General features: G+C 36.6%; 1 protein-coding gene across 3 annotated transcripts; it reads left to right on the forward strand.

Moving 5' to 3' along the window:
* The first annotated feature begins 1284 nt into the window (after positions 1-1284).
* On the forward strand, positions 1285-22195 carry LOC145509939 (UDP-glucuronosyltransferase 2B4-like). Of its 3 annotated transcripts, XM_081499927.1 has the most exons (7): positions 1294-1617; positions 1978-2023; positions 2710-2858; positions 17402-17533; positions 19208-19295; positions 21395-21614; positions 21716-22195. In XM_081499927.1, exons 1-7 carry the CDS (start codon positions 1294-1296, stop codon positions 21993-21995), a joined length of 1239 nt encoding a protein of 412 aa, XP_081356053.1. In that variant the 3' UTR covers positions 21996-22195. The 3 variants fall into 3 exon arrangements, with proteins under 3 accessions (XP_081355868.1, XP_081356053.1, XP_081355959.1); XM_081499742.1 differs by having other exon boundaries at positions 1285-2023; XM_081499833.1 differs by lacking the exon at positions 1978-2023 and having other exon boundaries at positions 1294-1771.
* The last annotated feature ends 3781 nt before the right edge of the window (positions 22196-25976 follow it).

Below are 25976 nucleotides of genomic sequence, written 5' to 3' on the forward strand. Positions count from 1 at the left end.
GTCATATAGCAGTACAGCCTTGGAATGATGAGTCAAAATTCCAACTCTGGTCTCAGGAGAAGTCACAGAGTAGTAGCATCATGGTCCCAGAGATGGCCTGTTAAAGCCACATGTCAGGACCCATGAGATGGACTGTAGAGCAGCAGTGGTGTGTTCCCACTTGTGGTGGGTCAAAGCACTGACTTAGCACGCACTGTGAAGTAAAGTGCAGGAGCACTGTGGCCTAAACAATGCTAAAGTGAAGCTGAGATTTAGGACCCAGGAATAAGTTGTAGAACAGCAGCAGCTCAGCCTAAGTGATAACCAGTCAAAGCTACAACTAGGGATACAGAGTCAGGTTCAAGCGATAGCAGCATGGCTTTTGTTATGGTAAGACCAAGCACTAAGGTAGAAGCTGGGGGCAGAGCACGCAGCAGCAGCTCTCATCCCATACATATCAGGGCACTGTGGTCACAATCAAGGAAAGTAGGGTGGGTATGGAGGTGACAGGGCCCCAAGGTCAGGGTATTCCCCATAGCGACTTGTGAAAATTGGAAGACACAGTAGCAAAGACTCTGGACAGCTCTGTCAGCTGGAATTAGTGTTGGTAAAGACTGTAAGTCCTCAGTAGCAAAGACTACAAATGTCTATGATAGTGAGACTTCCCAGAGTTCTGTTCTCCTTTTTCCCATGCGATGAAATCCCTTTGAGAGAATCTTTGCTGGTGTCAAGCTACTCTGAACTGGAAGATATGGTGATCTAGTTAAAAAGCTTTCCCATGCTTTGCTACATGGCCATCCTCAGTTTTTACATTCTGCAAGGTTTCTGCTTCATTTTTGTTTGTAGTCCAGAACTTACCCAGTGTAATTTAAATTGGCTTCTACTTGTTCATTTATTGTTTGTGTGGGGGGTACAGGTGTTTAGAACTCCTAACCTTCCATCTTGTGGATGTCATCTTATCTACTTCTGTGTCAAGGAGACTGCAGACATAAGATCCACTCACATGCTATTGTTTTTACAGTAGTCTATACAATTCTCTCTTACATATTAATAACATAGTTGACTTGCATATGCAAGATCATTAACTTTTAGATCAGTGATAATACTGACAAAACAATATTAAACACTTTATTATCATGAAATGTTCTACACTTTGCCCTTTCAATTGATTTCCACAGCTGCTGACTACTCATTGAATTTAGTTATTTGAAGTGTAGGAATTAAATTTTAACTTCCTGATTGATTTCTCCTTGGATATAAGCATGAGCAATACCAAAATGATAGAGTATTTTTTAAGTCCTGCATATGAGCAAGATGTCTGTGAAATTGCTCTCACTTCTGCTGCTGCTACAGCTGACTTGCTACGTTAGCTCTGGAAGTTGTGGAAAGGTGCTGGTGTGGCCGGTGGAATTTAGTCACTGGATGAATATGAAGGCAATTCTGGATGAACTAGTCATGAGGGGTCATGAGGTGACTGTTCTAATATCTTCAGCTTCCACTATTACTGATGCCAACAAACCATCTGCTTTTAAGTTTGAGATTTTCCCTGTATCTTTAACTAAAGATGATTTTGAGAATGCTGTCAAGAATTTGATTGAGAAATGGACATATATGGCAAAAAATTCGTTTTGGACAAATGTTTCATCATTTAGAGAATTGAAAAGCTTAATTTTTGAATTTTCTGGAATGCTTATGAAAATCTGTAAAGAAGTTGTTTCAAAAAAGAAACTTATAACAAAACTACAGGAATCAAGGTTTGATGTCCTTCTTGCAGATGCCGTTGGACCCTGTGGTGAGCTGCTGACTGAGATACTTAGAATACCTTTAGTGTACAGTCTCCGTTTCTCACCTGGTTATTTGTTTGAAAAGTATAGTGGAAAACTTTCATTCCCACCATCCTATGTACCTGTTATATTTTCAGCATTAAGTGATCACATGACATTCATGGAAAGGGTCAAAAATATTATATATGTACTTTATTTTGACTTCTGTTTCCAGACATTTGATGAGAAGAAATGGAATGAGTTTTACAGTGAAGTACTAGGTAAGTCATCTTTTTGGTTGGTAGCACGAAGTCCCAATTTTCCAAGTGCCTTGGAAAGTGACCACATAAACATAAAGCCACAGGATTTTGTCTCTTACAAGGAAATGAGGGAATGGAAATATAAAATGACCTATCAATCCCATAAATATTATGGAAACACTTAAATCATAGGGTAACATAGAACCCTGTGACCATTACTAATACAGGACACTCTGGGAAACTGTAAACCACAAATTGAAGCACTTAGGATTTCTCCAAGCAATTATATATGTACATGAAACTTCATCTTTTAACTTAAAAAGGTCCCTGGAAACCTTATAAAATATCTTGATAAATGAAGACAAGTAGATTAAGGAATTACAAGCACATTTGTAGTGCAAGTATCTAGGTAGCATTTAGAAATTGTTTCTACTTGTGTAGCTCAGTTTCCATAATATATATTATAGTATTCATTATACGCATACAAGTTTCCCAATCATATTTCATTATATCATATCATATTATATTATATGTACACACACACACATATATATATATATTTGCTTTATCAAAGAACATATACTCTCAAACATCTTTCTCTATATTATTCCAAATTCCTTTCCCCATATTACCTAATATATTCATATGGCAATATTCTCACTTGATCTAGTATTTGTTGTTACTTTTGTTTTTGTTTTTCCTTTAAGGAAGACCCACTACATTTTTAGAGACAGTTGGAAAAGCTGATATGTGGCTCATTCGAACCTATTGGGACTTTGAATTTCCTCGCCCAGTGCTGCCAAATTTTGAATTTGTTGGAGGCCTCCACTGCAAACCTGCCAAACACCTGCCTAAGGTCACCTACTCCTCTTTGTTGTGCTTTGTTAACTTTGCATTTTCAGTAAGAATAATCTTACAAATTCTAGAATTTTGATTACAGTGAATCATATATGGGAAGCTGGATAAAGTGACCTTCCAGTTAGAAACTGATATATTTCCATACCAACACAAGTACTTGAATGTCATTATCATTACAAAATAAAGTGGGATACCTGGGAGACTTTGAGAATATGTCAGTTAAATTAAGGCCTTGATAATTCAACATAATAGAGATAAAATATTCATTAAAGAGTAATTACAAAGGGACAAGCATAGCCCAGAAATAAGTACTAACATGCAGAGGAATAATGTGGACACCGTTTCTGCCACCAGACACTCTATCTAGAAAGACAGAATGAAAGCAAGTAATAAAATGTGTTGCTATAAGGAAAGATCAAAATGCCAAAGAAACATCCAGCAGGAATCATAGAAAATATCCTGGAGGCATTGATAATTATGGTGAATTCTAAAGGATGCTCAGGAATAAATGAAGGTAAGGAACATTGACATTTTAGGAATCAGTGAAGTAAAATGGACTGCAATGGGTGAATTTAACCCAGATGACCATTATATCTACTACTGTGGGCAAGAATACCTTAGAAGAAATGGAGTAGCCATCATAGTCAATGAAAGAGTCTGAAATGCAATACTAGGATGCAATCTCATGAATGACAGAATGATCTCTGTCCGTTTCTAAGGCAAACCATTCAATATCATCACGGTAATCCAAATCTATACCTCGACCAGTAATGTTGAAGAGGCTTAATTGAATGGTTCTATGAAGACCTACAAGATCTTCTAGAATTAACAACCAAAAAAGATGTCCTTTTCATTATAGGGGATTGGAATGCAAAAGTGGAAGTCAAGAAACACCTGGAGTAACAGGCAAATTTGGCTTTGGAGTACAGAATGAAGCAGGGCAAAGGCTAATAGAGTTTTGCCAAGAGAACTCAATGGTCAAAACAAAGACCCTCTTCCAACAACACAAGAGAAGACTCTACACATGGACATCACCAGAGGGTCAACACCGAAATCAGATTGATTATATTCTTTACATCCAAAGATGAAGAAGCTCTATACAGTCAGCAAAAACAAGACCAGAAGCTGACTGTGGCTCAGATCATGAACTCCCTATTGCTGAATTCAGACTTAAATTGAAGAAAGTAGGGAAAACCACTAGACCATTCAGGTTTGACCTAAATCAAATCCCTTATGATTATACAATGGAAGTGAGAAATAGATTCAAGGGATTAGATCTGATAGACAGAGTGACTGAAGAACTATGGATGGAGGTTCGACATTGTACAGGAGACAGGGATCAAGATCATCCCCGAGAAAAAAAAATGCAAAAAAGCAAAATGGCTGTCTGAGGAGGCCTTATATATAGCTGTGAAAAGAAAAGAAGCAAAAAGCAAAGGAGAAAAGGAAAGATATACTCATTTGAATGCACAGTTCCAAAGAATAGCAAGGAGAGATAAGAAAGCCTTCCTCAGTGATCAGTGCAAAGAAGTAGAGGAAAACAATAGAATGGGAAATACTAGAGATCTCTTCAAGAACATTAGAGATACCAAGGGAACATTTCATGCAAAGATGGGCTCAATAAAGGACAGAAATGGTATGGACCTTACAGAAGCAGAAGATATTAAGAAGAGGTGGCAAGAATACACAAAAGAACTATACAAAAAGATCTGCATGACCCAGATAATCATGATGATATGATCACTCACCTAGAGCCAGACATCCTGGAATGAGAAATCAAGTGGGCCTTAGGAAGCACCACTGCAAACAAAGCTAGTGGAGGTGATGGGATTCCAGTTGAGCTATTTCAAATCCTAAAAGATGATGCTGTGAAAGTTCTGCACTCAATATGCCAGCAAATTTGGAAAACTCAGCAGTGGCCACAGGACTGGAAAAAGTCAGTTTTCATTCTGATCCCAAAGAAAGGCAATGCAGAAGAATGCTCAGATTACCACACAATTGCACTCATCTCACATGTTAGTAAAGTAATGCTCAAAATTCTCCAGGCCAGGCTTCAACAGTACATGAACCATGAACTTCCAAATGTTCAAGCTACATTTAGAAAAGGAGAAAGAAGCAGAGATCAAATTGCCAACTTCAGTTGGATTATTGAAAAAGCAAGAGAGTTCCAGAAAAACATCTATTTCTGCTTTATTGACTAGGCCAAAGCCTTTGACTGTGAATCACAACAAACTGTGGAAAATCCTTAAAGAGATGGGAATATCAGACCACCTGACCTGCCACTTGAGAAATCTATGTGCAGGTCAAGAAGAAACATTTAGAACTGGACATGGAACGACAGACTGGTTCCAAATCGGGAATGGAGTACATCAAGGCTGTATATTGTCACCCTGCTTATTTAACTTGTATGCAAAGTACATCATGAGAAACACTGGGCTGGAAGAAGCACAAGCAGGAATCAAGATTGCTGGGAGAAATATCAATAACCTCAGATGTGTAGATGACACCACACTTATGGCAGAAAGTGAAGAACTAAAGAGCCTCTTGATGAAAGTGAAAGAGAAAGTGAAAAAGTTGGCTTAAAGCTCAACATTCAGAAAACTAAGATCATGGCATCCGATCCCATCACTTCATGGCAAATACATGGAGAAACAGTGGAAAAGTGACAGACTTTATTTTTGGGGGCTCCAAAATCACTGCAGATGGTGACTGCATCCATGAAATTAAAGAATGCTTACTGTTAGAAGAAAAGTTATGACCAAACTAGGTAGCATAATAAAAACAAGAGACATTTCTTTGCCAGCAAAGATCCATCTAGTCAAAGGCATGATTTTTCCAGTAGTCACATATGGATGTGAGAGTTGGACTATAAAGAAACTTAGTGCCAAAGAATTGATACTTTTGAACTGTGGTGTTGGAGAAGAGTCTTGAGAGTCCCTTGGACTGCAAGAAGTTCCAGCCAGTCCATCCTAAAGGAGATCAGTCCTGGGTGTTCATTGGAAGGACTGATGTTGAAGCTGAAACTCCAATACTTTGGCCACCTTATGCGAAGAGTTGACTCATTGGAAAAGATCCCAATGCTGGGAAGGATTGGGGGCAGGAGGAGAAGGGGATGACAGAGGATGAGATGGCTGGATGGCATCACCAACTCAATGGACATGAGTTTGAGTAAACTCTGGGAGGTGGAGATGGACAGGGAGGCCTGGCGTGCTACAGTCCATGGAGTCGCAAAGAGTTGGACATGACTAAGCAACTAATCTCTACCTAACTGAGCTGAACTGAAGGTAGAGGAAGATACAAAAGAAAAGCATTGTAATTACAAGAAGTCCAAGTTCAGTCTAAACCGGAAGAGGCTGAGTAAAGAGGCAGAAAATGCTGGAGAGTTAAGTTGCAGACATATAATTGTAAGGAGTTTGGCACATCTAGTAGGACATAAAGGAGAAATTAAAATGGTAAAGAAAAGTGAGAGATGATCACTTTAAAAATAAAATCACAGGATGTAGTTACCTGGTTGGATTGTAAAGTGGCAAGAGTGGAAAGGGACATCATTTAGCAGGTTGTTGCAAGATATAGGCAGTGATGGAAAGCTTGACAAAAATGTTCATAGAGATATAACCACACTAATTTATAGTAATAGCACCAACCTCATATTGTCCTTGAGGGAAAAAATGTGTTAATACATGTGAAATATCCAAAATGTCACTGGCCCATACTCAGTGATCCAGAAGAAATATTAATTATTTTCATTATTTTGTTACTATAACATATTGTCAATAACCCAATGTGTGCCAGCCACATAGATCTAATTTCTAATTGAAATTGAAATGATTTTCCTAATCATCAAGATTATATTATCCAGCAAACTGTCAGAGAATAGATATCCCATGGAATCTTTTAAAAGCAAATTTTAAAAGTTAACTAAAAAGTTAATAAAAATAATTTAATAAATTCAACAAAATTTACTTAAATAGTTTAATTGACATTTAAACTTTTTTTTAGTATTAATAAATTTAAGGTTTTGGCACTCAGATGAGCAAGATGAATGTAAAGTATTTTTTGTAAGGACTGAAGCTCCTTACCAGTGCTCTAGATAAAATGAAAAATCTTCTTCAACAGTATAAATGTATGCCTTAGTAATTTGCGGCCAAATCCAAACATTACTTGCTTTCACATCAGCATTTAAACCATTCTTCATTTGAAATCCCAGGGGTTTACATCTTACAGCATAAAAGAGACAATTCCATCTAAATGGCAACCCACTTCAGCATTCTTGCCTGGAAAATACCGTGGACGGAGGAACCTGGTAGGCTACAGTCCTAGAGTCGACTGAGTGATTTTACTTTCACTTTCGGCCTACACTGATCCTCTTGTTGTTCAATTGCTCAGTCGTATCCAACTCTGCAACCCCACGGAGTGCAGCACACCAAGATTACCTGTCCTTTACCATCTCCTGGAGTTTCCTCAAACTCACGTCATTGAGTAGGTGATGCCATCCAACCATCTCATCCTCTGTCATCCCCTTCTCCTCTTGCCTTCAATCTTTCCCAGCATCAAGGTCTTTTCAAATGAGTCGGCTCTTCACATCAGGTGACCAAAGTATTGGAGTTTCAGCTTCAGCATCAGTCCTTCCAAAGAATATTCAGGGTTGATTGCTTTCAGGATTGACTGGTTTGATCTCCTTGCAGTTCAAGGGACTTTCAAGAGTTTTCTCCAGAACCGTATAGAAAATCTCAGTAAAAGTTCCCTTAAGGAACGCAGGTCTCAACATCATAGATGTTTAATAGAATGAGCACAGAGAAAATCTACCCTGCATATATAAAAACTATAAATACTGCACAGAATAAAAATAAAACAAAAGAGCCCACAATTTCTACCAGTTGAATCTAAAACTATCTGTAGTTTCAAAATATAAGGAATTCTATTTATTAGGTAACATTCCTTATGAAAGAAACCAAGAATCTAGTCTGTTTTAAATTGACTTAAGACATAAATAGAAAGCAAGCAATCTTTAGCCAACTGTTTTGTGGTCTCCTTTTAAAAATTAATTAATTTTTATCTGTACTGGGTCTTAGTTGCTGTGCTGGCTTTCTGTAGTTGCAGCACATGGGCTTCTCACTGAGGTGGCTTGCAGGCTCTAGACTTGCAAGCTCAGTGGTTGTGGTGCACGTGCTTAGTTGCCCCTGGGGATGCCCTGAGGCATGTGAGATATTTCCAAGTCAGGGATCAAACACACATTCCCTGCATTGCCAGGAGGATTCTTAACCACTGGGTTACCAGGGAAGTCCTGTGAACCCTTAATAGAGCTTTTTTGTCTACTCTTTATTGATGGCAAAATGAAACTGATATCTTTTTCAAGGGTGAAATTCAATATCTGTTTTATTCTGTCTGTTTTTTAAGCTAATTCCAATTTTATTGGAATATAGCTGATTAACGATGTTGTGATAGTTTCAGGCCACCTCATGCGAAGAGTTGACTCATTGGAAAAGACTCTGATGCTGGGAAGGATTGGGGGCAGGAGGAGAAGGGGACGACAGAGGATGAGATGGCTGGATGGCATCACTGACTTGATGGACATGGGTTTGGGTAGACTCTGGGAGTTGGTGATGGACAGGGAGGCCTGGTGTGCTGCAGTTCATGGGGTCGCAAAGAGTTGGACATGACTGACTGAACTGAACTGAACTGAACTGATAGTTTCAGGTGGACAGCAAAGGGACTCAACCATGCACATACATGTCTCCATTTTCCCACAAATTCCCCTTCCATCTAGGCTCCCACATAGCACTGAGCAGAGTTTCCTATGTTATCATAGGTCCTTGCTGGTTATCCATTTTAGATATAGCAGTATGTAATATCTGTTTTGATTGCAAATTGTTTGGATTACCTATAGTAATCTTTCCAGAGTCCAAAGGCTGAGATAAGATAGTGAAAGTTCTGTGCTATCTAACTTTATTTTTGAAATTTCCATTTTTTCATTTCAGGAAAGTGATAATGTTAGTAGGAGGGGAGGTTAGCAGAGGAGGAAGAAGAATGAAGGGAAACATGAATAGTAGTATAACCATGATAAATTAGCAATATTTGCTATTATTAGCAAGCTGAAGAAACAAGATTTAATTCCAAGTCAATGACTGTGAGGACTTCATTGCATAAGGAAACTGCTTATTCACACTGCTAACTTTTCCAGTAATTATTGGATTCTAAGAAAATTTCTGCACTTTTTAAAGAATTAGGATATTTGACAAAAGGCACTGAGTCGTAAAAATGCTTATAGATTTTGCTTCATAATATACTTATATGAAACTATACAGAGAAAAATAATCAAGATGTCCTAACACAATATTTTGGGCAATAATTCAAAAATGTCCACACTGGAAATAATAGAAATAAAGCAATGGTTAAATAATTTATAAATGTTCACATCATAACACTACAATGATTTCATCAAAGAATACTTTACACTGTGGGCTATGAGGTTTAGTTGGAAAATAATAAATATAATAGGATCATAATTTTCTTCTAGGATAAAAATTAATATAAGCTGGAATTACAATTTTCAATATATATATATCAAATGCATATTTAATGATAAAAGTAGAAGAAAGATTAGAATGAAAGCACAAATTTTAGCATAATGTCCTCTATGTTTATTCAGTTTGTCAAAAACAGCAGGATTTCCTTCTTTCTCATGGGTGAATAACATTATATTCTGAGTGTGTGTGTTCATGTTTGTGTTTGTGTGTATATTTGTCACATCATTTTAATGGATTCATCCATTGATGGGCACTTAAGTGTTCCATTGGTTATTGGGAATATTGTTGTAATAAACGTGGGAGTGCATGTATTTCATCTACCTTGTTTTTATTTTCTTTGGTTATATATGCAGAAGTAGAACGGCTGGATCATACAGTAGATCTATTTTTAATTTTTTGAGGAAATTTCATTTTGTTTTAAATAAAGGTGGAACCAATTTACATTCCTATTGCCAGTTTAAAAGTATTCACTTTTATTCATATTCTCGTCAACACTTTTCTCTTCTTGGTGGTGGACTTTCTAACTTTGATTTGCATTTCCCTGATAATTAGTGATATTGATATTGATAACTGGTGGCCATTTGGATGTCTTCTTTGAAAAATGTCTGTTTTGTTTATCTGCCTATTCTTTAATTGAATTTTTTGTTGCTATTGAGTTTTGTGAGTTCTATATATATTTTGGATATTAGTCCCTCTCTCGATATGTAATTGTGAAATTTTTCTCCTATTCAGTAGGCTGTGTTTTCATTTTGCTGATTGTTTCCTTTGTTGTGCAGAAGCTTTTAAGTTTGATGTAGCCCCACTTGTTGATTTTTTTTGATGTCATATTCAAAAACAATCACTTTCAAGACTACTGTAAAGGAAGATCATCTCTACATTTTCTTTAAGAGTATTATGGTATCTGGTGTTATGCTTAAGTCTTTGATAAATCTGAGGTAATATTTTGAGGGTGTAAGATAGGGGTCTCATTTCATTTTTTTGCCTATGTTTATTCAAGTTTCTCAGAAGTAAAAGAAGTGATTATTCTTTCCCCATTGGATATTCTTGGCTCTTTTGTTTAATTTTGATTGGCTATATATGCAAGGATTTTTTCTAGACCCTGTATTATGCTTCATTGGTATGTGTGCATTTATAGGCCAGTACCATATTGCTTTAAATGCTATCCCTTTGTACTATAGCAAAGTAGATAGGCTTCCCTTTTGGCTCAGCTGATGTGAATCTGCCTTCAATGCTGGAGAGCTGGGTTTGATCCCTGTGTTGGAAAGATCCTCTGGAGAAGGAAATGGCAAGCCACTCCAGTATTCTTGCCTGAAAAATCCCATGGATGCAAGAACTTGGCAGGCTATAGTCCATGGGGTCACAAAGAGTCAGACACAACTGAGCAACTTCAATTTTGTACTATAATTTGAAATTTGGAGGTGTGATGCCTTTGGCTTTGGGTAGCATGACTATTTTAACAATATACATACCCTGATCCATGAACATAGGATGTCTTTCCATTTATTTATGTTTTCTATTTCTTTCAACAAAGTCTTGGAGTCATCACTGCAAAGATCTTTCACCTTACTGGTTATATTTCTGGTTATTCTCTTGTTTTTGGTCCTATTGTAAAGGGGGTAGCTTTTGCATTAATAGCACATACAAATGTAACTGATTTCTCTATGTTGATTTTACATCCTGCAACTTTACTGAATTTTCTGATTAGCTCAATTTTGTGGTTAAATCTATTTATTTTTCTATGCAAAAATCTATGCCATCTGCAAAAAATGGCAATTTTACTTCTTCCTCTCTGTTTGCATGCATGTGTGCTTCAGCACGCAGTTTTGTCTGACTTTGCAACCCTATGGACTGTAGCCTGCCAGCCTCCTCTGTCCATGGAATTTTCTAGGCAAGAGTACTGGTATGGGTTGCCATTTCTACTTCCAGGGAATCTTCCTGACCCAGGGATTGAACCCGTGTTTCTTACATCTACTGCATTGGCAGACTGATTCTTTACCACTGAGAAGCCCTCCTTTCTGATTAATAAGCCTTTTATTCTTTGTTTTGCCTAGTTACTCTAACTAGGACTTCTAGTACTATGTTGAATCAGTGTGAGAGTGGCATCTTTTTCTTGTTCCTGACCTTAGGGAAAAAGGTTTTCAGATCGCCAGTCCAGGTTCGATGCATGAGACAGGTGCTCAGGGCTGGTGCCCTGGGATGACCCAGAGGGATGGGATGGGGAGAGAGGTGGGAGGGGGGTTCAGGATGGGGAACACATGTAAACCCGTGGCTGATTCATATCAGTGTATGGCAAAACCCACTACAATATTGTAAAATAATTAGCCTCCAACTAAAATAAATAAATTAAAAAAAAGTTTTCATTGTTGAGGATAACATTAGCTTTGGGTTTGTATATATATATATATACATATATATATACATATATATACATATATATAGTCTTTATTGCATTGAGGTATGTTCCCTCTATACTTAAAAAATGAGAGTTTCTATCATGAAAGAATGTTGTATCTTTTCAAATGCTTTTTGTGTGTGTGTGTGCATCTGTTGAGATGACCAAGTTATTTTATATTTCATTCTATTAATGCAATGTATTACAAATATTTTGGGGTATGGTGGGCTATCCTCACATCCCAGAGATATATTCCATTGGTGATTGTATATAATTTTTTAAATGTATTCTTAATTTCAGCTTGCTGATATTTTAGTGATAATCTTTGCATATACATTCAGTCTGGATATTGGCCGGTAGTTTTCTTTTCTTGTAATGTGTTTATCTATTTGGTATTGGGGTAATGCTGGCCTTGTAGAATGAATTTGCAAAGGTTTCCTCCAACCCCGTAATTTTGGGGAAGATTTTTCTGAAGGATTGACATTAATTTTCTTTAAATATTCATAGAATTTATCAATGAACACATTCGGTTCTGAGTTTTGTGTGCTAGGAGATTTTTGATTTATGATTCAATATCTTTACTCATTGGGAAAGTTCAGATTTTCTATTTCTTCCTGATTCAGTCTTGGTTGTATAGGTTGTGTGTTTCTAGGAAGTTGTCTATTCTTTTCCAATGTGTAATTTGTTATCATGTAATTCAACATAGTAGTTTCTTATGATCCTACATATTTTTGTCATATCGGTTGTAATGTCTCCTATTTCATTTTCATGTTTTGAATCCTTTTTTTCTTGGTAAATCTAGTTAGATGTTGTCAGTTTTGTTTACCTTTTTGAAAAAACAGAAAAAGATAATTTATGATATCATTTGGACCCAGAATCTAAAAATGCCAAACTTGTAAAAACAGAAGTAATATAGAGGTTACCAAGGACTAAAGAATAGGAGAATAGGAGAGATGTTTAAGGGTACAAGTTTTGCATCTAATAAGTCCTAGAGATCTAAAGTACAGAATAGTGAATATACACAACAGTATAATATTATAATCATCATACTTTCCAAGGGACTATATCTTAATTATTCCCACCACAAAAGTAATGTTAATTATTAGACATAATAGAGGTTCAATCAATAATAAAATGGCAATCATATTACAAAATACAAATTATCAAATCAAATTATACATCTAAAATTATATAATATTTTCTATATAAGATCTATTTCAATTTTTTCTAAAAACATGTGAATTTGAAACTAAGGAATTCCTGGATGGAGAGTTTAGTAAATCTATTTCCTATTTTAATTTTCTATGCTTTTGCATTTTTTTTTGCCATAAGTCTGTATTATTTTCATAAAAATTATCAGGGAATGAGAATAGCCAGTACATATCAGTAATAAATTTGTGAAAAGAGACTATACTATAATAATAAAAAAACAGATGCATCTTTCACAGTATAGATGAAGAACTGTTGGGTAGCAAGTCATTGAGACAAAACATTGAAGACAAGTAAATTTAAATCCTGCTACAGGTCACTAGAATGCATACATTACCTGGATGCACCATGTGAGTCATAAGAAAGTTTAGTGGCCTTATCACTGTGACTGATATCCCTAGGGTGAAATTATATTCTGAAAAATGTGTTACACAATATGTAGTCTGCAATATTAAAGTCTGAACATTTTTTTTGTTTCTTTTTTCTGTTGAAAATAGTTTTGAAAAAATTTGATACCAATAATTAGGATCAGAAAGTATACGTTCTGTGATAGAGGAATTCAGTCATTATCTCGAAAGAGAAAAGAATAGTGAATTTAAAACAGAAGAAAGAAATAAGAAAAGGTGAGTACATGGATTTGATCAGATATCCAGGAAAATTTTGCTCATCTACGTTTTTTGTAATAGAGTATATTGAGCAATGTGGAATTATTCTGTTAATAGTAGAATAAAATGTAACAATTTTTAAAAATGAAATGGAGTCAAGAATCATAAGACAAAATAATTCAGAAACAGTTGCAGGAAAATATAGATTCACTAGGAGATGGCATGCTACAGTCCATGGGGTCGCAGAGTCGGACATGACTGAGTGACTGAAGTGAACTTCTGAGAAGCTTTATTTATTTTGAAGTGAACTCAAAATGTGACCAGACCTCTACTGCAGAAGGCCATTGGATACCTCTCCCACTGTGCTCCTGGGGAGACCGGTGATGATGTTAGGGTCCCTCACAGTGGTTACGCATAGCACATCCTACTCTGACATAAATTATACAATAGTAGATCAGGACAAAGGATGTCATATATAAACAAACCCAGTAATACGGTAACTCAAACATGTAACTTCTCAAGCATTGCTGTTATTCAATTGCTAAATCGTGTCTGACTCTTTGTTATTCAAGCATATCTTTGGGTTATATATAAGATTCATAGGACTGTTTCATAGAACTTTCAAACTACAAGCCAGACTCTTCAATATCAGTAATTAGTAATTTAGCGAGACAGAGTTCGGGAAATTAAGACAAAGTTTAATGTAAGACAATGAGAAAATGACAGTCATAAACAAATTTGAATCATGAATTTTTCTTAGTGATCACAGTAAGGAAAATGAAATCATAATGAATAAACTAAAATTTAAAATAATTCTCCAGAAAGTTTGTCTGAAATAAATAAATGATTTAGTAGATTTATAGCAATAAAGAATTAGAGGTGATTTAAACCCTGCAGTGTAGATTTCCAAGAATCTGTTAGTAATTAAAAACATAATTGATGAAGAGTCTCAGTATAATATTGTTTCACAGTATTTCCTTGTCACCAATGTGTATTGGCTCTATCTCATTTCCTGCTTATACACAAACACATTTGCACAAATACACATAATAGAAGAAATTGACCTCATCTCATCCATTTCCTTCCCAAGGACCTCAGGGATGTCATCTGTTAAAAAAGACAGCTATTACTAAAAACATTAAAAAAAAATAAAATAAAAATAAAAAAAATAAAAAATAAAAACAGTAGGGGCTTCCGTGGTGACTCAGGTGGTAAAGAACCTGCCTAAACTAAGGGAAACCCAGGTTTGATCCCTGGTTAGGGAAGATCCCCCAGAGAAGGAAATGGCAAACCACTCTAGTATTCTTTCCTGGAGAACTCCATGGACAGAGGAGCCTGGTGGGCTACAGTCCATGGGGGCTCAAAGAGTCAAACAGGACTGAGTGACTAACACTTTCACTTTCAAAAACAGTATGGAGTTTCCTCAAAATTTTCCAAAATAAATTTTTGGTGTTTAATATTGAGTAACACAACTGACCAAAGTCGAAGATGTGAAGTTAGCATGTTCAAGAATCAAGAGGGCAGGAGGGAAATCACTTTATAAACTAACTATATAGTATGTGGTAAGAAAAATGCATGCTTCCTAATTTAAAACCTGTCAATACATGTTGCTGTTTCTGTTCAGTTGCTCAGTTGTGTTTGACTCTTTGCCACCCCATGGACTGCAGCATGCCAGGCTTCTTTGTCCTTCACTATCTCCTGGAGTTTGCTCAAACTCATGTCCATTGAGTCAATGATGTTATCCAACCAGCTCATCCTCTGTCTTCCCTTTCCCCCCTACCCTCAATCTTTCCCAGAATCAGGGTCGTTTCCAATGAATCAACTCTTTGCATCAGCTGGCCACAGTATTGGCCAAAACATCAGTCTTTCCAATCAATATTCAGGATTGATATCCTTTAGGATTGACCAGTTTGATCTCCTTGCTGTCCAGGGAATGCTCAAGAGTCTTCTCCAGCACCACAGTTTGAAAGAATCAGTTCTTTGGTGCTCAGCCTTCTTGATAGTCCAACTGTCTCATCAATACATGACTACTGGAAAAACCATATTTTGAGTATATAGACCTTTGTCAGCAAAGTGATGTCTCGGCTTTTGAATACGCTGTCTAAGTTGGTCACAGCTTTCCTTCCAAGCATCTTTTAATTTCATAGATACAGTCACCATTCACAGTGATTTTGGAGCCCCCCAAAATAAAGTCTCTCACTGTTTCCATTGTTTCCTCATCTATTTGCCATGAAGTGATGGGACCAGATACCTTGATCTTAGTTTTCTGAGTGTTGCATTTTAAGCCAGCATTTTCTCTCTCTTCTTTCACCCTTAAGAGGCTCTTTAGCTCCTCTTCACTTTCTGCCATTAGGGTGGTGTCATCTACATATCTGAGGTTGTTGATATTTCTCCCAAAAATCTTGATTCTAGTTTATATTTCATCCAGCCTGGCATTTCACATGATATACTCTGTCTATTACTTAAATAAGCAGAGTGACTAGATACAGCCTTGAGTTAGTCTTTTCCCAATTTTGAACCAGTTCGTTGTTCCATGCCCAGTTCTAACTGTTGCTTCTTGTCCTGCATACAGGTTTCTCAGGTTGCAGGTAAGGTAGTATTCCCATCTCTAAGAACTTTCCACAGTATGTTGTCATCTACACAGTCAAAGGCTTTACCATGATCAATAAAGCAGAAGTAGATGTTTCACTGGAATTCCCTTGCTTTTCTTATGATCCAACGGATGTTGGCAATTTGATCTCTGGTTCCTCTGTCTTTTCTAATCCAGCCTGTACACCTGGGAGTTCTCAGTTCACATACTGTTGAAGCCTAGCACCAATACATATGATGTGGCAATTCGTCTTCTGGTTATATGTCCAAAAGAATTAAAATGAGGATCCCAATGAGATATTTTCACACCATATTCATGAAAGCAGTATTCATAAGAGCCAAGAGGTTGAAGCAACTGAAGCTTCCATAAACAGAATAAACAAAATGTTATAGATACAAAAAGATGGAGTATTACTCAGTCTTTAAAGGAAAATTCTGACACGTTACAACATGAATGAATCTTACGCTAATTGAATTAAGCCAGAGGTAAAAAGACAGATTGTACAATTCAACTTGAAAAAAGTATCTAGACTAATCTAATCTGTACAAATATAGAGTAGAATAATTGTTGCCAGGGACTGAGGAAAGATGAAATTGGAGTTTCTTAATGGGTAGAGAAGGCAATGGCACCCCACTCCAGTACTCTTGCCTGGAAAATCCCATGGACAGAGGAGCCTGGTAGGCTACAGTCCATGGGGTCACTAAGAGTCGGACATGACTGAGCGACTTCATTTTCACTTTTCCCTTTCATGCACTGGAGAAGGAACTGGCAACCCACTCCAGTGTTCTTGCCTGGAGAATCCCAGGGACGGTGGAGCCTGGTGGGCTGCCGTCTATGGGGTCGCACAGAGTCGGACACGACTGAAGCGACTTAGCAGCAGCAGCAGCAATGGGTAGAGACTTACATCTTTGCCAGATGAAAATGTTCTAGAGAATGGTGCACAATGTGAATATAATTAACATTATTGAACCATATACATAGGCATGATTAATATGGCAAAATTTTATGTTGTATTCATTTTACCATGATATATATATATATATATATATGTATATATATATATATATATATATAAACAGTGACTACTCTAATAATTTCTAGACTATGTCTGATTTTGTCACTTTAGTTGTTTGTTTGTTTGTTTTTTTGGCAAACTTTGCAATATTGTTTGCTATGCTGTTGCTGCTCATTTGTGATGAAGTAAATTATTTTTCACAGGAAATGGAAGAGTTTGTTCAGAGCTCTGGAGAAAATGGTATTGTGGTGTTTACTTTGGGGTCATTGATCAGTAACATAACAGAAGAAAAAGTCAATGTAATTGCATCAGCCCTTGCCCAGATTCCACAAAAAGTACGTAAAGTAACTTAATAGTGGATAAGTACTTAAGGAAACTATTAAATTCTGTAAAAAGCCCTGATTACAGATATAGTATGCAAGAAGGACAAACTATTAAGATATCTCCAAATTATCTCAAATTTATGTAAAAAAAAATCACAAAATATATATGGTAGATGGTAGAACATTACATAGAATATCTTCCTGACATTAAATTTGGATTAACACTGTAATCACAATTAAAAATATTAAAGAGATGCAGTGTGAATTTTGGTATTGTAATGGTAGTGTGGACAAGAAAATAAATCATCAAATTCTCTCTTGTCATTTGCCCATTTTCCCGAAGGACTGAAGACACGATACACATACAGATGTTCTCAGGAGTTGAATTTTCATGGTATATGTAGCCTCTCAATAATGTTAAGCAATATTGATAAAAGTCTGGAGTGCTTCTTGCAGTGTGTACTTGCCTTGAGTTCCTGGTCCCTTTTACATTCTCTATGTTTTGGAACAGACCTAATCAGTGTGCTTTCTAGGTTGCTATTCAGAGAAAGGTTGGCTTCTCTTAATTGCCTATGCTAATTTTTTGCTGAAAAACTAAAGTTACTTTACATTCACAGAGCAAATAGAAGTTAAAGACTAATAAATTATAATCTAGCTTATGGGAATTGCTTGGAATTACAAAACTTGTCCTTACTTTGCTACTATACCTAGAGACCATGTTAATCAATGCTGTTGGTGCTTTCTGCTTCACTGTTGAAGCATTCAGGGTCAGTTGAATAACTTAAGTGTGTCACAATTTTGAAACTTTTTCAACAGCCTTGTTGTCCCTTACAAATTACCAACCGACTCTTTTTTTCTAAAGGTAAAACATTTGCAAGCCTAGTATGATAATAGTGGTAATAATCTGGTGGTGGTGGTTTAGTCAATGTCGTGTCTGACTCTTGAGAGCCCATCGCCTGTAGCCTGCCTTGCTTCTGTCCATGGGATACTCCAGGTGAGGTTATTGGAGTCGGTTGCCATTTCCTTCTCCAATAATCTGGATTCATGTAAAAAAATCCCAGTTGTCAATGTTTTTGGAAGTAGTGTTTAATAATTTGTAATGTAAATTAAGTTATATTTCCTAGACAGCCCTAATGAGCTTATTATTAATAAACTATAAATAAGCAGCATATTTATCTTAATTTGCATGTTGCATGCATTTTCTTCTTTGCAGTCAAAAATTGCAAAATTCTAATAAAATAAGTTATATTAACATGTGGATATATTAAACACTTCTATAACAGTTAAAAAGAAATTGGTGAATAAATTTGAAAATGAGATTTAGAATACAAACTAAAACAAAAATATGTGGTTTATTAGTAATTTGCCACAGTTTTTCTGCCCTAGAAAAAAGATCATCTAAAAATTTCTTAAATATTTCAATTTGTCATTGAAAATCTATTTGTCTAAGTCATCATATGTGAGCTATCATGATTGCATTCCATCTCAGATTGAACCTAAAAATGAGTACATCAAATGTGGGTGTTGCTATTAAGTAGTATATTAGTAGTTATTATCAATTAAGCCCTCATGCTCTGATTTATTTATCTGTTATACAGAGGCATTTAAATTTTATTTGCTTAAAATTTTAACACTATGACTTTGAAGTTTAACTCATGGAATATGGTAGTTCCTTTACCTTAACAGGTTCTATGGAGATATGATGGCAAGAAACCAGATACCTTAGGGCCCAATACTCGTCTATATAAGTGGATCCCCCAGAACGACCTTCTTGGTAAGACTTGGCAGAAAAATATTGAAAACATGAATAATAGCTGTGCAGAGTGATACTACTTCAATAGGAAACAAGCACCCAACATTTATTATTGAAAAACTCCTTTGAGTTTAAATGAGAAAACTTTACTCCTTCATTGCTATTTCCAGCCCCAGAGAAAAAAAGGAGAAAATTTAACAGCATTGTATTATACATAGTCACCTCTTTACATCCAGAATCAAAATATGTTTACTTTGGCTATAATTACTTTTCGCTGTGAAATTTTAAGTAACTTTGCGCATTGTTCTGTCTCTGAATTCTCTCCTTACACCTATCTTTTCCACTCCTTAAGTTCAGTTCAGTTCAGTTGCTCAGTCGTGTCCGAATCTTTGCAATCCCATAAACTGCAGCACTCCCGGAGTTTACTCAAACTCATGTCCATTGAGTCGGTGATGCCATCCAACCAGCTCATCCTCTGTCATCCCCTTCTCCTCTTGCCCACAATCTTTCCCAGCATTAGGGTCTTTTCAAACGAGTCAGCTCTTCCCATCAAGCGGCCAAAGTATTGGAGTTTCAGCTTCCACATCAGTCCTTCCAAAGAACACCCAGGACTGATCTCCTTTAGGATGGACTGGTTGGATCGCCTTGCAGTCCAAGGGATTCTCAAGAGTCTTCTGCAACACAACCGTTCAAAAGCATCAATTCTTCAACGCTCAGCTTTCTTTATAGTCCAACTCTCATATCCATAAATGACCACTGGAAAAACCATAGCCTTGACTAGATGGACCTTTGTTGACAAAGTAATGTCTCTGCTTTTTAATATGCTATCTAGGTTGGTCATAACTTTCCTTCCAAGGAGTAAGCATCTTTTAGTTTCATGGCTACAATCACCATCTGCAGTGATTTTGGAGCCCAGAAAAATAAAGTCTGACACTGTTTCCACTGTTTCCCCATCTATTTGCCATGAAGTGACGGGACCGAATGCCATGATCTTAGTTTTCTGAATGTTGACCTTTGAGCCAATTTTTTCACTCTCCTCTTTCACTTTCATCAAAAGGCTCTTTAGTTCTTCTTCACTTTCTGCCATAAGGGTGGTGTCATCTGCATATCTGAGGTTATTGATATTTCTCCCAGCAATCTTGATTCCAGCTTGTGCTTCATCCAGCCCAGCATTTCTCATCATGTACTCTGCATATAAGTTAAATAAGCAGGGTGACAATATACAGCCTTGACATACTCCTTTTCCTATTTGGAACCAGTCTTTTGTTCCATGTCCAGTTCTAACTGTTGCTTCCTGACCTGCATACAGGTTTCTCAAGAGGCAGGTCAGGTGGTCTGATATTCCCATCTCTTTCAGAATTTTCCACAGTTTATTGTGATCCACACAGTCAAAGGCTTTGACATAATCAATAAACCAGGAATAGATGTTTTTCTGGAACCCTCTTGCTTTTTCGAGGATCCAGCGGATGTTGGCAATTTGATCTCTGGTTCCTCTGCCTTTTCTAAATCCACCTTGAACATCTGGAAGTTCATGGTTCACGTATTGCTGAAGCCTGGCTTGGAGAATTTTGAGCACTCCTTAGGCATATTTTTAATGATACTTAAAAATAAGAGTTCCTCTTTTTATTACCTGTGACTCTCCATTTTCTATGAGAAAACATCCGTATCTTTTATATCAAGTGGTCACACATTTCATGATAAATTATAGCTTTTCCTTCCTCTGGTTCCATTGCCACTACCATTTATCCTTCTTGTTGCCTTGACACACTTCCTATCAGACTAAATGGCTTCATTATTGTTTTAGAGATTATATTTCTGATATGCTCTCCCCGTTTTTGTTGCAAAAATGTTTTCTTTTACCCAGAGTTCCCTTTCAGGTTTTTCACCTACAAATCTTGGATTCATTTGTGAAGTTCAAGTGACATATCTCTTTATGAAGTCTTCACTTACCTCTCCAACAGACTTAGGGATGTCTTATTCTGAGTTCTGAAGCAATTTAAATACAGTTTCGTATGTTATCTAAAAGACACTGCTTATTTCAGTTGCTTTATAATGCTCATTTCTCATTTTATTTTTAAGGCTTTTAATTAATAATTTTACTGAAATTCACTCAATTCTAGGTCACCCAAAAACCAAAGCCTTTATAACTCATGGTGGAACCAATGGCATTTATGAGGCCATCTACCATGGGATCCCTATGGTGGGCCTTCCTTTGTTTGCTGATCAACCTGATAACATTGCACGAGTGAAGGCCAAGGGAGCAGCTGTCAGCCTGGACTTGGAAACAATGTCATCAAGAGATTTGCTCAATGCATTGAAGGAAGTCATTAACAATCCTTCGTGAGTATATTTGTTTCACTACATTTTGTGATAACAAATACAACAGTTGCCCTACAAGCTAGCTCATTTTATAAATTGATGTTTCTTTGCTTTTCCTTTAGCTACAAAGAGAAGGCTATGTGGTTATCCACCATTCAACGCGATCAGCCTATGAAGCCCCTGGACCGAGCAGTCTTCTGGATCGAGTTCATCATGCGCCACAAAGGAGCCAAGCACCTGCGGCCAGCCGCCCACGACCTCACCTGGCTCGAGTACCACTCTCTGGACGTGATCGGGTTCCTGCTGGCCTGTGTGGCAACTGTTGTATTTGTCATCACAAAATGCTTTCTCTTTTGTTACCGCAAGTTTGCTAAAACAGGAAAGAAGCAAAAAAGGGCGTAGCTGAAGGCATTATGCCCCTAGATGAAACTCCTCCAGTTTATTCCAGCACAAGAGAGTTATGATGAGCTTCCCCTGTGACAAAACAATTCACAATTGAGCATCTCAGATCAAAACTGTTTTCAAATGATTTTATACCTGTTTACAAATTAGAAATAAGTCATGCCAAGAATAAAACTGGTGAAAAATTCAGTGAGAATAAAGGTATATGGGTATATATTGAAATTTATTATTTTAATTCAAAAGCTATACTGGAATCATTAAATTTAACTGTGTTTCACAGGTTATGCATAGCTACAAGAACAGTAACAAGTCTATTCATAGTATCCATATTATTTTGTAGATATTCAGAATTTTTACTCTATTTTGGTATAGAATTCTATAGTTTTATCTTGCTATAGAAACTATTCAATAATTGGAATTTTATCAAATGATGCACCCCTTCATTTCATTTGTGAGACTACTAACAGTTGGGTTTTACTATCCATCCAGCCTCAGCAACACTTTTTAACCCAAAGCCATGGCAAGTCATTTGCCTTCATCCAGTTTAACTCGTTTAACAGAGGAATATTTGCGAGAGTGAATATTTGAGAGTGAAAAAGTTGGCTTAAATCTCAACATTCAGAAAACTAAGATCATGGCATCCAGTCCCATCATTTCTAACAAATAGATGAGGAAACAGTGGAAACCGTGTCAGACTTTATTTTGGGGGGCTCCAAAATCACTGCAGATGGTGACTGCAGCCATGAAATTAAAAGACAGCTACTCCTTGGAAGAAAAGTTATGACCAACCTAGAGAGCACATTAAAAAGCAGAAACATTACTTTGCCAACGTATGTCTGTCTAGTCATAACTATGGTTTTTCCTGTAGTCATGTATGGATGTAAGAGTTGGACTATAAAGAAAGCTAGGCGCCAAGAAAATGATGCTTTTGAACTGTGGTGTTGGAGAAGACTCTTGAGAGTCCCTTGTACAGCAAGGAGATCCAACCAGTCCATCCTAAAGGAAATGAGTCCTGAATATTCATTAGAAGGACTGATGTTGAAGCTGAAACTCCAATACTTTGGCCACTTCATGCGAAGAACTGAATCTTTTGAAAAGATCCTGTTGCTGGGAAAGATTGAAAGTGGGAGGATAAGGAGACAAAAGAGGATGAGATGGTTGGATGGCATCACCAGCTCAATGGACATGAGTTTCAGTAAACACCAGGAGTTGGCGTTGGACAGGGAGGCCTGACGTGCTGCAGTCCATGGGGTCACAAATTGTCAGATACTACTGAGCAACTGAACTGAACTAAAGTTGGACATAGCTTTTTTTCCAAGGAGCAAGTGTATTTTAATTTCATGGCTGCAGTCACCATCTGCAGTGATTTTGGAGCCCAGGAAAATAGTCTGTCACTGTTTCCATTGTTTCTCCATCTATTTGCCATCAAGTGATGGGACCAGATGCCATGATTTTAGTTTACTGAATGTTGAGTTTGAAGCCAGCTTTTTCACTCTCCTCTTTCACTTTCATCAAAAGGCTCTTTAGCTCCTCTTCACTTTCTGCCTAAAGATGGTGTCATCTGTGTATCCGAGGTTATTGATATTTCTCCCTGCAAATTTGACTCTAGCTTGTGCTTCATCCAGCCCAGCATTTCTCATGATGTACTCTGCATATAAGTTAAATAACAGGTGACAATATACAGCCTTGATATACTCCTTTCCCAATTTGGATCCAGTCTATTGTTCCATGTCTTGTCCTAACTGTTGCTTCTTGATCTGCAAACTAATTTCTCAGGAGGTGGGTAAGGTGATCTGGTATTCCCATCTCTTTCAGAATTTTCCACAGTTTGTTGTGATCCCCACAGTCAAAGGCTTCAGTGTTATCAATAAAGCAGAAGTAGATAGATGTTTTTCTGGAATTCTCTTACTTTTTGTGTGATCCAGTAGATGTTGGCAATTTGATCTCTGTTTCCTGTGCCTTTCATAATCCAACTTGAACATCTGGAAGTTCTAGGTTCATGTACGGTTGAAGCCTAGCTTGGAGATTTTTGAGCATTACTTTACTAGCGTGTGAGATGAGTGCAATCATGCGGAAGTGTGATCATTCTTTGGCATTGTCCTGATTTGGTGATTGGAATGAAAACTGAATTTTCCAGCCCTGTGGCTACTGCTGAGTTTTCCAAATTTGCTGGCATATTGGGCAGGACTTTCACAGCATCATCTTTGAGGATTTGAAATAGCTCAACTGGAATTCTATCACCGCCACTAACTTTGTTTGTAGTGATGCTTCCTAAGGCCCACTTGACTTCACATTTCAGGATATCTGGCTCTAGGTGAGTGATAACACCACCGTGGTTATCTGGATTATAAAGATATTTTTGCACAGTTCTTCTGTGTATTCTTGCCATCTCTTCTTAATATCTTTTGCTTCTGTTAGGTCCATACCATTTCTGTCCTTTATTGTGCCCATCTTTGCATGAAATATTCCTTAAAGGATATTCCATAAAGGACTACAGAGGAAATACTCCCAACAGTTCTGAAATATAAGTGTTCCATGAAGGACAGCAGAGGAAATACTCCTAGTTAAAAGAACGAGAGAAATCTCCTGAAAGAATAAATAGTGAAACAGGTATCACCCATCTACCAGACACCAAGTTTAAAAAGAAAGTAATAAAAATGCTAGTTGAATTAAGAAAAAATTATAGATGTAAACACATATTACTAGAAAAGGAATTAGAAATTTTAAATATCAATGACTAAAAAAATAAATAATTCATTTTCTGAGATAAAAAACAATCTAGATACAACGAATAGCTGACTAAATGCCATAAAAGAAAAAAATAAGTGATCTAGAAGAGAAAATAATAGAAATCACCAAATTGGAACAGCAGACAGAAAAACAAATTAAAATAATGAAAGCAGCATAAGAGATCTATGGGATAATCTAAAAGGTGCCAACTTATACATATAGTGTTCCAGAAGGAGAAGAGACAGAGAAAGGGACCAAAAATGTATTTGAAGAAATTGTGGATGGAAGCTTCCCAAACCTAAAGAAGACAACATATATCCAAATACAGGAAGCAAAAAGGATATGAAATAAAATAAAAAAAACACATGATTACCTCAGTAGATATGAAAAAATTGTTTAACAAAGTCCAATGTCTATTCATGATAAAACTCTCATTAAAATGAGCACATTTGATGAGGAAGTATTTTACAACATAATAAAGGTCATTGACAATAAACCCACAGCAAACATAATACTCAACAGAGATAACTTAAAGCCTTATTGCTAAATCCAGGAACAAGACAAGGACACCACACTTACTGCCTCTATTTAACACAGTAGGTAAAGTTGTAGCCACAGGAAGTAGATCAGAAAAGGAAATAAAATGTGTCCAAACTGCAAGAGAAGAAAAACTGTCAGTATTTGCAGATGACATGATACTCTATGCAGAGAATCCTAAAGTCCCCACATAAAAGCTATTAGAACTAAGTATACAATTTCAGTAAGCTAGCAGGATACAGGATTAATTTACAAAAATCTGTTGCGTTTCTTTATACTAATATTGAAATATCAGAATGAGGAAGTTTAAAAAAAATAATCTCTTTAAAAATTTTATCCAAAAAAATAAAACACCTAGGAATAAACCTGACCGCGAAAATGAAAGACTTACATGCTGAAAACTGTAAAACTTGAATAAAGGAAATAAAAGAGGATTCAAAGAAATGGAAAGACATCCCATGCTCTTGGATTAGAAGAATTAATATTGTTAAAATAGCAATACTACCCAAACCTATCTACAAATTTAATGTGATTGCTATCAAATTACCCATGACATTTTTCACACAAAACTAGAATCAATAATCCAAAATTTTATATGGAACTATGAAAGATGCAGAATTTGGAGAATAATCCTGAGAGGGGGAAAGGCAGGAGGTATAACTCTCCTAGACTTCAGACAATATTACAAAGCTGCAGTAAACAGTGTAATATTGA

Source organism: Giraffa tippelskirchi, chromosome 1 (genome assembly GCF_054371585.1).
Source record: "Giraffa tippelskirchi isolate mGirTip1 chromosome 1, T2T-mGirTip1v1.2.pri, whole genome shotgun sequence".
Classification (NCBI taxonomy): Eukaryota; Metazoa; Chordata; class Mammalia; order Artiodactyla; family Giraffidae; genus Giraffa; species Giraffa tippelskirchi.